This window comes from Odontomachus brunneus, unplaced genomic scaffold, assembly GCF_010583005.1.
Source record: "Odontomachus brunneus isolate Ranch 3 - 2012 unplaced genomic scaffold, Obru_v1 Obru_scaffold_073, whole genome shotgun sequence".
Lineage (NCBI taxonomy): Eukaryota > Metazoa > Arthropoda > Insecta > Hymenoptera > Formicidae > Odontomachus > Odontomachus brunneus.
This window is the reverse complement of record NW_022639523.1, coordinates 1,458,970-1,474,039: the sequence shown is the minus strand read 5'-3', so window position 1 is coordinate 1,474,039 and position 15,070 is coordinate 1,458,970. Positions and strand designations below refer to the sequence as shown.

General features: G+C 45.3%; 1 protein-coding gene and 1 long non-coding RNA gene across 9 annotated transcripts in view; one reads left to right on the top strand and one right to left on the bottom strand.

Annotated features, from left to right (window-relative positions):
- Positions 1–15,070, top strand: part of LOC116847068 (glutamate receptor ionotropic, kainate 2) — a 330,836-nt gene that overhangs the window by 177,180 nt on the left and 138,586 nt on the right. For all 8 annotated transcript variants that reach the window (XR_004378653.1, XM_032821664.1, XM_032821662.1 and 5 more), the window contains 2 exons: positions 6,184–6,464; positions 12,209–12,364. Coding sequence is in view for 7 of the 8 variants with exons in the window: in XM_032821664.1 (XP_032677555.1) it covers positions 6,386–6,464; positions 12,209–12,364 (235 nt within the window). In the remaining variant the exon portion in view is untranslated. The remainder of the gene's footprint in view (positions 1–6,183; positions 6,465–12,208; positions 12,365–15,070) is intronic.
- LOC116847075 overlaps positions 1–15,070 on the bottom strand; it is a 173,236-nt gene that overhangs the window by 148,225 nt on the left and 9,941 nt on the right. The gene's annotated exons all lie outside the window — the stretch shown is intronic.

Genomic DNA, 15,070 nt, shown 5'->3' with positions numbered 1-15,070 from the left:
GAGAGAGAGAGAGAGAGAGAGAGAGAGAGAGAGAGAGAGAGCCGCCGCGCTGGACCAGAAGAATCCAATTTGAAGCGAGCGGCGAGGGACGAATCGTGTTACGATCTTAAGATGCTACGACCGACGAATTCCGCAAGGTGGTTCCCGTTTCACCTGTCGTGATCTTAGATACCGCTGGGAGAAAAAATCCCGATGATAACACGACATTCGTCGAGTCGCATCTCGTATTTTTCTTATGAGTAAGATGTGTTCTGTATGAAAACAGCTTGTCATCGAAGGAAATTGTCACCGCCTCAAGTTGTCACTACTAAGAGGCACTGCTCATGTGCATAATCGGTTATGATAAGAACCCAAATGATAGTATAGAGTGTAACAATAAATTTGAAGAGAGGAATTTATTTTCAAGCAAGAGAATAAATATTTAAGTAAATTTTGAAAGTTATTATAGGCAGTGATCAGCTATGAGAGAAGCTAAACAACATATGAGATATTCAATGTCACAACTGCAAATATTTCAGGAACAAGTGTTTTTATTATATTCTTATCTATCAGAGAAAGACACGAGTGTATAACAATGGGCCAACATCTTGTACTGTTCCCTTCTCCTATTATAACCGATTGCTGCAATTCTGTCAATAGTGGCTGCCAATCGTGACAATTTGGTGCGCATCTGACTTCAATGTGTCTAAACTGTTTTGTATCGAGTGCACAAGCGATTACAGCTCGATTTCGATTTCGGGAAATTGGTTTGAATCCGATATTCCACGCGAGAAATATCCGACAAGAAGGTAGACGCGTCCCATGAGATTGCTATCGCCCGATATTACTCATTTATGTTATTACATAGATAGCGATCCTTATTAAACTTCCGAGGGCTTCCACCAACTTGCTCCAGCCTTCTACTTTCGCGTGCGCAAAGTTTCATCACTTTGTCCAATTTTTTTTCACCAAAAATTTCCGCGCCATTCTCTCTTTCTCTCGCTCTCGCTCTGTCGCCCGCCTCACTATATAACGGATCGATCGGCCCGCGACAATGAGACAAAGGGGTGCATCGATATATTTACGAGTTCCCGTGCGCTTCCAGCCGCCTCCCTTGTTCCCATTTGCATCGCGCGCCGTGCGACAACTGCGAATGATTGCGCGCGGAAGGGAACAGCAGCCGGGAAGCTTCGTTACCCCCCAGCGGCGTGAAAGCGACGTGGGACAGATGATCATGGGCCGAGGTGGCAAGACGAGGCGAGACGAATGATTCGTGTTTCCATAAAAATTTCACACCCGCGCCCGCGCGTCCTGCGGGACCGACTCCGGCGGAAGGGAGCTTAGTGCACAAAGGCAAAGCGTTCATTAAAATTCAGCGCGCATCTCCGAAGGAAGCCCAATGCCGGTTCTTCGAGTCTCTTTCTGTCGCTCATTCTATCTCTTCTGGGTCTCCTCTACCACTCACCCTTATCGCACACCGTCAGTAAACCTACGATGTACCTACGATGACACTCAAGTGCATCGTCGGACTGTCTAGCGAAGTACCGTGGAAAACGAGAAGGGAGAAAAGGTAGATTCTTCTGGTAAACCAGGCTCGATGATCTCTCGACGGGAACGACGTTTTGAATTCCATTTCGACACTCCAAAGTACTTCAATATCGTTCCGCGACATCGAGTACTTTTGAGGAGGGAAGGAATATCGCGCCTGAATCAAAGAACGACTTGTCCCACTTTGTTACCTCGCTTGCGCGCGGAGGAGAGATGCGCGGTGAAACATTATCTTTCCCTGTTAAACGATTTATCTTCGAGAAATCGTTCCCTCTTTTTCGGAAGATGTCAATATTACTATATGATGTCCCACGGCGGATATATTTCCACCCTCGCCGCGGCTCTGTTCGATGGAAAAGTAAAAAAATGCGAAATGACGCGCGATGCTTTTCACGGGTGATATTGGATGAGAATGATGAGATTGAGGACAACAGGGGGTAACGACAATAGAGGGACGACATGTGAGCTCGTCGCGAGGAAGAACGCCATACGCCGTCTATCTAAAATGCGACGATAAATCTGCAAAATTTTGCGGGCGACACATTCTTCTCTCCGCGGATTTCCCCCTACGAATTCATCGTACGATTACTTCGCGCCATTTTTCGTAGTCTATATAGCTGGACACGCGCTGCGCAGAAAAATGCAAAAGAAAGTACCATTATTCATGGCTGTATTAAAATGCAGCTATTAGGAACGCATATTTTTTAAAACTATTCGCATTGTGCTTTATTGTAATAAAAAGGCGCACCAATTGCACATGACAGCGATATTAAATTTAATATCGGCAATTAAGTTAAAATAAAGCCAATTAAAATTTAATATCGATAATTAAAAAACATATGATCATGTGCAGTCGTCGTATTTGCGTTGCTTGATTTTACTTTGTCCCATCGGGCTGCAACTGAAGCGTACGATGTAAATCGATGAAAAAGGTGGGCCCCGCGCTTCAAATCTCGCGTCACAGGTTTCGCCGATGCACCGGAAATTCGCGTTTGCACCCGCGCTCGCGCACGGTCCAACTCCAAGGAAATGGGCGAGCAGTCGGCGGTCTGATCAGCTATGCGGAAAGAGAATCGGTGATCGCGCGACGTGCGTTACACGCGGGAGTCGCGAAACCGGTCGTACGTCAGAGAGGTCTCGTGGGTGTGGACTGGCAAGTGGCGAGACGTTTTGCAAAGTGGCGACGCCGTTCTCGGGTTAACTGCGAGTCGGTAGTTCTAGGAACGGTTCACAGCGGCTGGATAAATAGGTAAATGGCGCGCTGCGTGCTCCGCTAGCATTGTATAACACCGGGAGTTCATGCACTGTAATGCCGGCCTTTGTCGTCCCACTAAATTAATTCGCGAGCTATAGACGGGAGGGTATCCAGAGAGTGATTCCCCGTAATCCGTCAATGGCAACGCGCACGGCCGAAGTGGCGAATTTCGTGCGTCACGTGAGATAGGAGTTTTCTTTTTTTTTTTTTTCCGACGGGTACAGAGGACGAGATACATTTGGACAATTTTGATGCGATCCGAAGAGGTTCATCGTGACGTCGGTAAATAATTAGCGCTAACTCGCCCGCGGCAAGTTTGCACACGTTGTACACAGTAGCTGCGTTATTACTAAAGCCAGAGAGCTACCGTTTCTCTTACATTTGGTCTCTCCATTCCGACGCTCGCCGGAGGTCGAGAATCTAGCCTGTATGGCATTGTTATTGTGTCTAGAAATTCGTGCATCGTGACTCGCAACTGTGTCCGACATTTTGGCAGCAATAAATAATTGAATATATGTGTGCGCGTGAGAAATTTCACATGAGATGAAAAAGGTGAATAATAGATTAAGTAGCATCAAAGCAATTAGAAATTAGAAAAACGCTTCTGGATGCTTTAATAAGCAGTCGCGATTACACGAGTATCTGAACAAGACGCGTTCGACCCGAAGAGAGCCAAAAACGAAATCGAAAGGCGTTATCAACGCATTCCGCGTGTTAATTCAAATTTGTTGCGAACAAAGTTATCTCGCCGTTTTACACGCGTGCTTAACTATTCCATTGTGCAGCGTTAGTTTCCGCTACTGCGATAAATTAACTCGCGAATCAGCGCGTACGAATTTGCCGTTATTCCCTATTTCGTTATGTAATACATCTTTTGCGATGAACGTTCTCTGATGGTGATAATTACGTCACATTAGGAGCGATGCGGGTTTAGCGGTTGTCATTAATTCCGTATCAAAATTGAGTCGGTAAATCGCATTCGCCAAAGTGGTTTACGTTTACCGTACACGGTACGTTGCTACTGCTTCGCAGTATAATTTAAGAGAGTTGTAAACGCGCACTATCGCAACGCGAGAAGAAGGAGGGAGGGGACGAGATAAGAAGAGAAAGAGAGAAACCAGATGGTGTAACGGGATAGCGTAATTTCGGATGTGGCTCTTAATCGGGAGAGCGAGAGGAATGGCGAATGGCAGTAGCAAATATTAAATATTCATGAAATGGAAATATGATAAAAATGTAATTACACGTCCGCGCACATCCGTAATATTTGAATTTCAACAATCGCAACGCGCTATTTTCGATAACCGAAGAAGAACATGCTGCTAATGAGTTGAAATATATGCCGCAGAACGTACGATATAAATTTATTCGCTCGAATCCAGGCGTTTCGAAACGTCCAGGCGGGCTCGTAAATATCGAGCGCGCCGACGAAGATGGAAGTACCACGATTATTATTTTTTACCGTACTCGCGCACAACGTCGCTTTATTGCGTTCTCGATTGACTCTCTCTCTTTTCCTTTCCACTCTCTCTCTCGGCCTCGCAATGCTTATAAACGTCCAATGCAGACTACATGAATAATATATCGTGGGGCGAACAAAAAAGCTCGCGGGCGGAAAACAAACGGAAAGATAAACGCAATATATTTCCGTACGACAATGTCCATAATGAAAGAGAGGATTTCCCAAAGGCGAATAACGGATTTGCGTCGCTTACGAAATCTGCATCGCGGATTAACAAATATTTTTCTAGGACGCGTATATAGTTCGACGTAGCGCGGCGTTATGTATTTTCACTGTATTCCCGTCTGCATTTACCAACCTTGCGCAATCCGGCTCGGTCCTACCTTTCGCGAAGCTCGTATATTGTACACGCACGAACATTGTAGCTACACGTTCGCGGACTCGCGCGCTACGAAAAAAAGCCCCCCCAGCTGCAGTTTAAAAACGCGCGCGGCCCCATTTTTTTTCCCAGCCCGCCCCGCCGGCTCTCCCGGCACCTCCGCTTGGCCGACCATCCGCGTTGGCGTTCTATTTTGTTGCTTTCAGTTTCGGCCGCCGCAACGTTACTTTGTGTAAATGATAAGCGCGCAAGGCAAGGAGGATCGTGTGTTTCGCAACTCGTACGCTCGCGTGGATCACCGAAAAATCAACAACAATTCGACGCAGTGCGGTGCGTGCGCGTTTATCGCTGTAAAAATATATTAAATAATTTTTACAGTACGCCACTGTAAAAATACACGGACAACAAATCTCACTTTCATTCCAAGATTCACCGATTGTTCTGCGTTTTCGTAAATAGACACGCATACGTAATCCTGTAGAAAAATATTTCACATCAAAATATGTTTGGTCCTCAAACTGATCGAGAAATTCATAAATCAAGGGATGCGTGGAGAGAACGGACGGCTCACGTGTGTTTAAAATACGGAAAAACGCGACGATCGTCCGCGATAAAACTTGGACGGCTTATTAACATCCAGACCAAAGTTGCGATTGAAAATCAACGAGGCTGTTCATCCTACATTTCTGTGTGGCATCTGACCACGTCGCATTTACTTTCATAGGATAGCACAGGACAGGTCGCAACAAAAGGAAGAAACCGGACGAGGCGAAAGGAGCGCGAGCGCGCCTTGCTATTTTCGCGGAATATATTTCAGGGCGCAATATATTTTGGAATTATATTCAGCACGGTGCTTACATAATGCTGCGGCAACTGCCAGAGTATTCAGTCGTTGCGCGTAACATCTCGTAAAACTTATATTTAAAAAGAGACGAATAAGAGACATTTATGTCTATTATACTATACTGCGCGTGTCTGACCACAGATGGGGGATGGGGGGACTTTTCTACTTTTTAATATCTTTTAACCCACTCTCCGTCGGAGCTGTACGACGTAAAAAGGGAAAAAAGAAAAAAAGAAGAGGGCGGAAAAGGATCACCAGTGTACAATACATTTTCGTCTTTATATTCGCGTTTCCGTGTATAATTCTTTTCTCTGTAGACGAAACTCTGTAGACGAAACTTTACGTACTAAAACGGTACAGTGGCCGATTTGAAGACCCCGACGTTTCCAAGAACAATTCGATCAGACACGTTACGGTCTCTTTTCCCTATAATCCTGTTCTTAATATCTCGACACGACCGATATCTAGATGAGCGGCTTAGGCGGGGTTATCATCACCGGATTTTCCTGGCTTTTTCAGCGCGTTTTCGTTGTAGGACGACGACATTCCGTCGTCATTGGCTATTTCGCGTCGATGATCGGTCGTCACGGCGCGTCCCCGAAACACAATTCCCCCTCTCCCTCCCCCTTCTCTTAAACGATGGCGGATATTCAGGCCGGATGCGAGGGTTCGCGATGTGCATTTTAATGAACTCGCTGTCCAATCTTGTTTTCCAGTGGCGTAAGTTCCTTTGGGAGGACGAAGAGAGAGAGAAAGAGAGAGAAGGAGGAAGAGAAGAGGAAGACAGAGATAGGCAGAGCAGGAGGGAAGAAGAGCCTGCAGAAAGAGAAAGGGAGGAACTGCAGGCAGCGCCAGCGGGGTGGGGGTGGCGGCGGCGGCGACGGAGGGCGGGGAAGACGGGGTGAACCGGAACCGGAAATGGCTGCGAGGTGGCTGCTGCTGCTGCTGGCGCTCCTCGCCGCCCACGCCACGGCTCTTCCTGATTTCATTAGGATAGGTGAGTATCTTTCCAGTTTCCTCCGACGTGAAAGCCGCGACCCTTTTGGCAGTGTTGAATAGCGTCAGTAAAATTATTATCAATGTCTCGGTCGATAATGCTCGAGCCAAGAGCCGGCGGGCGTGACTCAGCTCTCGCCGAGATGAAGTTGAGGATGAGAAGTTTCGGAGGATATTATAAGCAGACAAAATCTTATTTTGCACAGTTAATTTCAAGTGGACCTCGCGCCAACGCGATCTCGGTGCGGAGTTACCGAGATAGCTAAAACCGGAAATATGCGTTTCTCCTCGACGCCAATACGCGCAAGCGCCCGGTAATTCTTTCGTGTTTGTTTCACCTCGCGGAAACTGCGATAATCGACGCGTACACGCGAGAAAATACCGGGATCTCCCTTCGTGATACGCGAAATTTAATTCGATCACATTATCACTCGCTTTCCTTCGAGAATTTTCCATGAGTTTTTCCGTCCGATCTCATTTAAAGCTACCTCTCCGCAGGTCTCCACACACCATTCTCTGCTTTCAGCGTTTACGCTTCCACTTGATTTACGCAATATCGCATGTACACGATATTGCGTAAACAGTTGCGAGATATCATTAGACCGTAGCGGCTCCATGAAATGTTTAATCCCGGCCAGGGTAAATAATTGAAATTTACGGCAACGATAAAAGACTGTGTTACTAACAGTGCTCTATTTAATTGACACTGATGGCGCGAGCGGCGAGCACACAGGATAACGTGCATTTTATTGATGCGCCACGACAATTACCCAAGTTCTGGCTTGCGCGCGTCAGAGAGAAAATCAGTCCGTTCTCAACCACGCGTGTACTACTGCGCATGTAGTACATACATAGCAACGAGGGTATTTCACAGTCAAATGTCGTTTAACCGCCCGCCTGTGGATACATTGAAAGTAGTAACAGTCGGCTACAAACGGACAGAGAGACGGACAGTGATGCAGCATTCCGCTTACAAATTGCGGAAATCTCTGTAATGTCGCGGAGCGGCTGTAACGTCCGTGCATATAAGACGAATAGTTTATTCTACGTATATAGTACTATTCTACGAATAGTATATTCTACGTATACTATAACCGTGCAGCAAATATTGCGAGTTTGAAGAAATTCGCGGGCTTTTTGGATCTCGCAAATATTTGCATTAACGTGGCGCTTATTCATCTTTGAAATCTATACAGAAAGATAGATGAATTTATTTGAGAGAAACAGAGAGAGCTTTGTTCTCTTTTACACAAATAGAAATCGATAATATTATTCTATTTTGTCCGATGATTGATTTTAAAGATAAACGTTCAGTTTGCTGTGCTGTTCAAAGTGCGCTGTATTTTTTACGTATCCTTGTATTTTTCACGATGTAAAATATTATCGCACGTTCCCTCCTTTGAAGAGGAAATTTTAAAGGTTTATATTCTAGTTTTATCATAGAAGCACTCGATTGTTTTTCCATAAAAGCCATTTGTATTTAAATTCTCATTATGGGTAGAGAGGATTACGAAATCACAAAGTGCGGTAATTTTCGCCGCTACTACCTTTCCAATAGAAAATAAAATCTCGTTTATTTAATGGAACAACTTTCGTTGCATCGTTTGACGCACATTCCATCGTGTGTTGTCCGGAAAGAAAACCAACATTGTTATCGTTAGCCGGATCAAACGGCGAGTGTGTGTAACACTGTGTCGTGTACGTGATATTTCTATACTCGAAAATTATGTATTTATGCATATCTGCTCGCGAAGACAAATATTTACGATAACAAAAGCGCCTCGCCTATATACGCGTATTAGCTTGTCGCGTTCCATTTTCGTCTGATCTTCCGCAAGTGCGATGAAACAACGACAGCTTATATCGGGTCGAGTCATAAATAATTTCCGACGGAGACAAATATTTTTTAATACTTATTTCTTGTCGCTAAAACCTGCCGAAAGAATCGATAACGTCTGAGAAAACACGCGTGTCGTTAATAACCAATTTTCGGTGAAATATGAGCGATTCGGAGTCCATTTTTCAACAGTAGTTTAAACTTTGATTTAAACTTACTCTCTACTCCAGCCAAGTGTTCGATATACAATTAAACAGGGTTGAAACTTAGACTTAAGTTCAAGCTGTTATTGAAAAATCGGCTCTCAGAAACTCCGCTAGAAGTAATCGGAATCCGATCGAAATTATCAACATTTCTGGTCAATTTAAGCAGAATTTCGGATAATTTCAATAGAATTTTCTAAATCGTTCGTATTCATTGGAAGAAATTGGTATACCTCCAACCAAACCTTTTTTTCCATGCATATACATTTGATTAAACTTCACTGAAATTTCGCGGACAACAAATTTCAAAATAATTGAGCGCAAAAGTTATTCGCGAGCCGAGCCAATTCCTTGAACGACGTAGATCCATTCGTGAAATCGTGCTGTTGTTCAACAGCCCCGATCGTCGTCGACGTCACTAAATACTTATGAGACGCGCGCGAGTATATACGCGATACAAGCGACGAGCGATGATGCATCGAAGGCCCGGTTGCACTCTGAACCTTTATCGAAACGTAAATTCACGTTGCACTTGACTTCCGAGTGCTTTCTTCTCTGAAGTAGCGGGAGAAACGGATCGATATTATACACGAGCCCGAAGAGAAGATCGTCGGTGCTTCGATACACGTTCGCTTTGGCGCACTTGCTGCGCGAGTTTTGATGCGATTGTGATGCATCCGTGCGCCTCTCCGCCACCTGCCGGCAGGACCCCTCAGCCCCCCGCGGCCAATATACACGGCCAATGTCTTTTTGTTATCGGGGAGGATAGTGCTCGGCGAATTACCAAAATGGCGCGAAGAAAGATCGCCGGCGAGAGACACAGCGCGTGTAGAAGTTCCTTTGGCTTGCATTACGTCGATTGAATTTTAAGCGCTCCACATCTCTCAGCTTTTCTAATTCGCGCGATATACCTCCGTTGCAATTCGCTCGCCGCTCCTACGATATTTCCGGCCGGTGCCTATTCAATTATTGCTGTTTGAACATAAATTGCGCGTTGTCTCCCGTCGCGAAATGAATAACTGACACGAAGGCGAACACGTGAGTTTACTTTCGGCCTGTTAAAACGAGTCTAACGCCAGAGCGTGATGAATATGCAGATAACCAATTTTCATACAAAAATTCGCACAAGTATGCAAAAGACGTCTCGCATGTTGCAGAAACGTCGCGAGATTGTAATTTTAACTACGAGATGAGCAAGCCGAAGTAAAGCCGATTTTCGAGGTGATCGATTTATCTCAGCAAATATCACGATTTTTATCTCAATTTCACCGGATGTTCGGGCGATACACAACGGATAGATACGTTGAATCGACCGCGAGAGCGGCAAACAAGAAGACCACGCCGCTTCTGCGTAATTTACGCGCTTACAAAGCTGTCTTTCGCGTCGTTATAATAAGAATTACGAGCGATCTTCCGTTTTAGAGCAGCGCCTCGCCATTCGCTCGCTACGTTATTACAAACATGTGCCTCATGGGCCGTCAAACCCACGTCAAAATTAAAAGCGCGCGAGCGCGCTGCGGCCGTGCAGTTTTCGCGATTTATTTACATAAGCTGACGGCGCGATCTTGCTTTTCGCGCGCGTAATTAAACCGAGGCTTGATATACGGAATGGCGGAAATAAACCCGATGTGCCGGAGTGGAATCAATTTGCTGTTTTTATTGCGCCGCGTAATGGTTGCAACGAAAGCGGCGACGTGGGAGCGCCGCCGATCGACCAGCGTGTCAAAGCAATTTATTAACGATCAATGGGTTTATTCGAGCTTTGAGGAAAATCCCTCGGTTATCATAACGAAAGCGTGCTTGCTGTTTGGTGATCGGTGGGGCAATAGATCGAATTGCAAATCAACGTTGCAAATTATCATTTTGCCAAACATACTTTACCAGAGATACAAATCACATTTACTTTCGTTCATTTAAGTCAAATTAGTCGTGTCTCCGCCACAGAAGTGTCGCTTAGCAGTAAATTAAAAGTAGTAAATCGTTTTGCCAATTTAACAAAATACCGCTATCCGATATTCTGTTAAATGGGCAAAACTCTATCTCTCAGTAATTCGATTACAATGATTTATCCGAAAAAAAGAGAAACAAAAAAAAAACGTTTGATTTGAAGTAGGCGAATATTTCCAACGGGATATAATTTGCGACGCTTTTACGAAAACGGCTCTTGAAATACCGGATGTCGGCGCGACGCGAACGATTAACAATATCTATGGCACGAATTTCTGGCCGACCGTTCGATATCTGTTAGACCCCGAAAACGTTATTGTGCTCTTTCTGCTCTCTTTCTGAAAAAAACAAAGCCCATGCGGAATTGATTCTTTTCGCGCGAAACGGCGCGTTTCCTCCTTTCCGACCTCACGCCCACGTTCCCGCGCTATTCACACCCTTTTTTTGGCCACGTTATTACCGCTCATTATTGTCACAATGGCGTGGAGATGAGTTGGGGTGAGTCGGGTAACCTTGCGGAGTGAATCGATGGCGGGCCGCTAACGAGAGACGTAAATCTATCCCGCAAATTCTATAAATCGTGGAGTCAAGCCGGCGCAGCTGTTCGTACAGTTACTTTATGACGTACACGAGATTAAAATCAATTTATGGCGCCAATTTCTCCCGCCGAATGAATTGGAGCACGCGGAATTTAAGCGGTCCGACCGAAGAACACCGCCGGGAGAGTACTTATGTGGCGCGACACGACGCGACGCGATGGAAATGACAAGAGACAGGACGTATTGTTACTCGCACACACCGGCGCGCTCTTTCCTTCCTCTGTGTGCGTTTTTTAATCGAACCAAAATAAATCCTGCACTCATACCGTGCACCGCGCATCTCGCGATAGGAATGCTATTATTTCGAATACAGAGATATTTCACGAATATCCCTTTTAATTCAGTTTTATTCTACGGCAGTCCGGGACACGCGCGCGCGTACACCACCTACCCGTGATATTTTTTCAATTTCTGTATTTTTATTTTATTTCTTTACACTTTTTACGATATAATCCTGACGTTAAATAAAATATATTTTAGGTAGGATTTTTCTCGCACGGGCGCGTCAACAAGTAATTCAAAATACATTTTCCGGATTCATTTTATTAAAACACTCTTTTTTTCCCAGTGTTCGCTGTACGTACTGTCCAGAACATTTTATGGACATTTGACCGGTGTGGGAGATATAATCTCTGTTAGCCTAAAACACTCCCGAATCCATAAATCAAACGTGCGGCACGAACTGTCCGAGAGTCCTATTTTGAATTGTGCTGTGGTGCATGTAAAAATAGTTAACATCGGGCGACAGAGGGAGGAGAGAGAGAAGGACGGTTCAACGGTTTTTACACTAGATTTCTCTCCGAGCTTCAGAAGCGTGCTATTTGCCAAGTCAAACCAGAATTTCCGCCGGACATATCGAAATTGGTGCAACAGCGGGGGATCACGTGTAAACACATGCATGCGGAGAACACATTGTGACGTTACCGCGGTTCCGCCAGCGATCGCACCGCGAAAATGTAAATGGACCATAAATCTTTATCGCGGTCGATACACCGCATGGACAGAAAGAGAAGTAGATATATAGACGGTCGGACAGAGAAAGACGCCGGTGAAGGAGAGATACGCCTGACAACGTCGGTCGTAGACGGAAAATAAGGAGAAGTGCACGCGTGGATCTTGTCAAAGTAGCACCCTTTAATATGGATGTGTGATTTCCCAGGCGGGCTGTTTCATCCGTCGGACGACAAGCAGGAAGTGGCCTTTCGCTATGCCGCGGAGAAAATCAACGCCAACCGGGACATCCTGCCCAAGTCTCGACTCAGCGCTCAGGTCGAGGTGATACAGCCGCAGGATAGCTTCCACGCCTCGAAACGAGGTGAGTTTCATAATCGAATCGAAAATACTCGGCTGATACGAAAGACCTCGACACCTCCCGCCGCGTCTCGAGTTCGCTCGCTCGTTTCAAATTTCTCCGGACGAGCTCCATTATTTTCTTCGATACCGTCGATTGGAGCGGCTTTGTACTCTCTTAGAGTGACGTTTTATTTCTCTCAATCCCAATTTAATGTTATTTTATGAAACACTATCATTTCATTTCTTTTTTCTCTAACACTGAGATCCCCGAAAGTTTTCAAACGTATTCACAGTAAAAGAAAAATGCAATACTAAAATTGTTAAGTTGAAATAATTTCGTCTAAAGACGAATAATTTCCTCAAATTGGTGTACCATTAATTGGAATATTCAAAGTTTTGGGGAAAGGAGCGAAACGTCTATAGGCACTGTTTGAGAGAAAACCGGATGAAAGTCTCCGTTTCTACTTGACGGTACCGAAGAAAGCCGAACAGTTCATGTCGTGAAAACGGGTGGCTACTATCGCTGGCCGGGAATCATCTCGCACTAATGTATGCACGGCACGCCGAGTTGCGCGCAACTGCCTCGAAAGTTCGCGCGGCTTGACGCGCGAAATAAACTCCATTTACGCGATTAAGGATTCGAGACGTCGTTGCTCGCATGAAGCTTCGCTCTCGCCAAACGGCGAAACGAGGCGCCAGCTGATGCCCAACGCGACGACCCTGTTCCAACGATGGAACTCCCTAACATCCTTATCTCGAGCGAAGCCAGCTTCACTGCCGAATCCTGTTATTTGCCGTTCAGGCGTGTATCGCGTGTGTGTACGTCAGGGAAGCAAAGTTAATTTCAACATATTAAAAATTACAACTCGCTCGACTAACGAACAGCCCATGCGTTCCGTCGCACAATGAATTTGTCGTTTTATAACGATCATATATCATGGAGAAAATATTGTAGTAAAAATTACAAGAAAATTTCAAAATTCAAAAAAGGGAAATTGTACTTCTCGCTGAAGATCGTAGCGAACGTCCTTTTGCTAAGTAACTCTTATACTAACCTTTTGAACCCTAATTCCCAGAATGATATGGCACATCCATTCTGAGTTTTCAGATGGAAAATGGTATTTGTTAAAGTTTTGTGTTAATTCGTGAATTATTACAACTATAAATTATACATGTCCCAAAGATCTGAAATAAATACCCCATTATAGCGGATTATAATGGCTTTAAAAGGTTAAAGCTGTTGTTGGCGTGACAACAGCGAACTTTCTGCTTTATTACGGAAGGAAACGAGCATGCGAGAAGCTGCCTTCCGCTTCGGATCGCGATCGTGAGTTCTGTCGGTCGGCTCGACATCGAAGTAACTCCGAGCAATGCGGGCATGTGTTCGCGGTAATTTGCGACTCACGTGCGCGCGCGCGACGGAAAATTAATAACGTCCAGCGCAAAATAATAACTCGACAGATATTTGCGCGCGGAATTAACCAGAGCCAACGTAATTACCACGTCGAGAGTTACTAAATGATTAAAGCAAGCGGCGCATTCTAAATATGTATGCCGTCGAGTCGCGGGTGCATCGGTCACGAGTGTGTGAGTCGCACAAAGTGCGCGGTAGTTGGATGGCCAAATTTGGCGGGGCTCCAGGCCGGTATTACGGCCGTGAAAGCAATTTTATTGATAAACTTCTGTTTGCCAGAAGTTAACAAATCTCCTTGGGACGCGGCGATCGCTGCTTCGCGCATTCGGCGACATTCGCCTGAATTCGCCGAGGGTGATTCGAAAAATTTATCTCTCGCTGTAATTCAACGACGTAACGGCACAACGGAGAATAACGACCGTCGCCGTCGGTCGGAGCTAGATTCAAACTTTATACTTTATGTAGAAATGGCGCGTACTGCGACCGTAATATGAGTTATGTAGGACTCGAGCTTCATTAACGAGAAATCACCAAAGTAGGATGTAATGCAATTACACACGAGGAAGTTTATAAACAATGACGTGTGTCAAAGACTGTCGCGCTACGTCGAAATCCGCGTCGAGGATGGTTGAAACAACGATAATCCGAACAAATTCGACGCGATACTCATTCGCGGGGACGTTTGGGACAAGTGGTGGTTGAATTTACTTCATGTACCCTCAAATGTAAACCGTACCGACGAAACGACTGAGAAAAAGAGAGATGAGGAAACAAATGAAGCAACGAAAAAGTCATTTCGCTTCGGAACAAATGCAGAGTTATCAACAGAAGCTACGACATACTTATAAATCGACAGCATCATTAATTATATCGATAACGAATTTGTCAAACTATATATCGTAGATAACTGTCCAATGGCTGGCGCACCGCTATCCATTTATTTGATTAGCGACGCAATTTCTTCGCAGTCGCTTGAGAGATAGAAGCGGAAGGGGATGCAGGAGGAAAGATAGAGAAGAAGAAGAAGAAGTGGTACTGATAAACGGTCGTTTGCGACGTCGGACGCAATAGTGGGATAAATTAAATGCTGGAAATTCACGTCAGGTCTCGTGTTCTTCGTCGTCTATGTTTCGCTCGCGGCGGGCGATGAACCTCTCTATGTTCGACAAATAGAAAGAGCGGGATGGTCGTTTGGACGGTCTCGTCTTTTTACGGTACGACGGAAAAACATTGGCGAGTGTGGTGGTGGCGCTGGCCTTTGTTCGCATCGTAGCCAGCATGGAGACGCGGCTTGTTGGTAATACGGTTTTACGA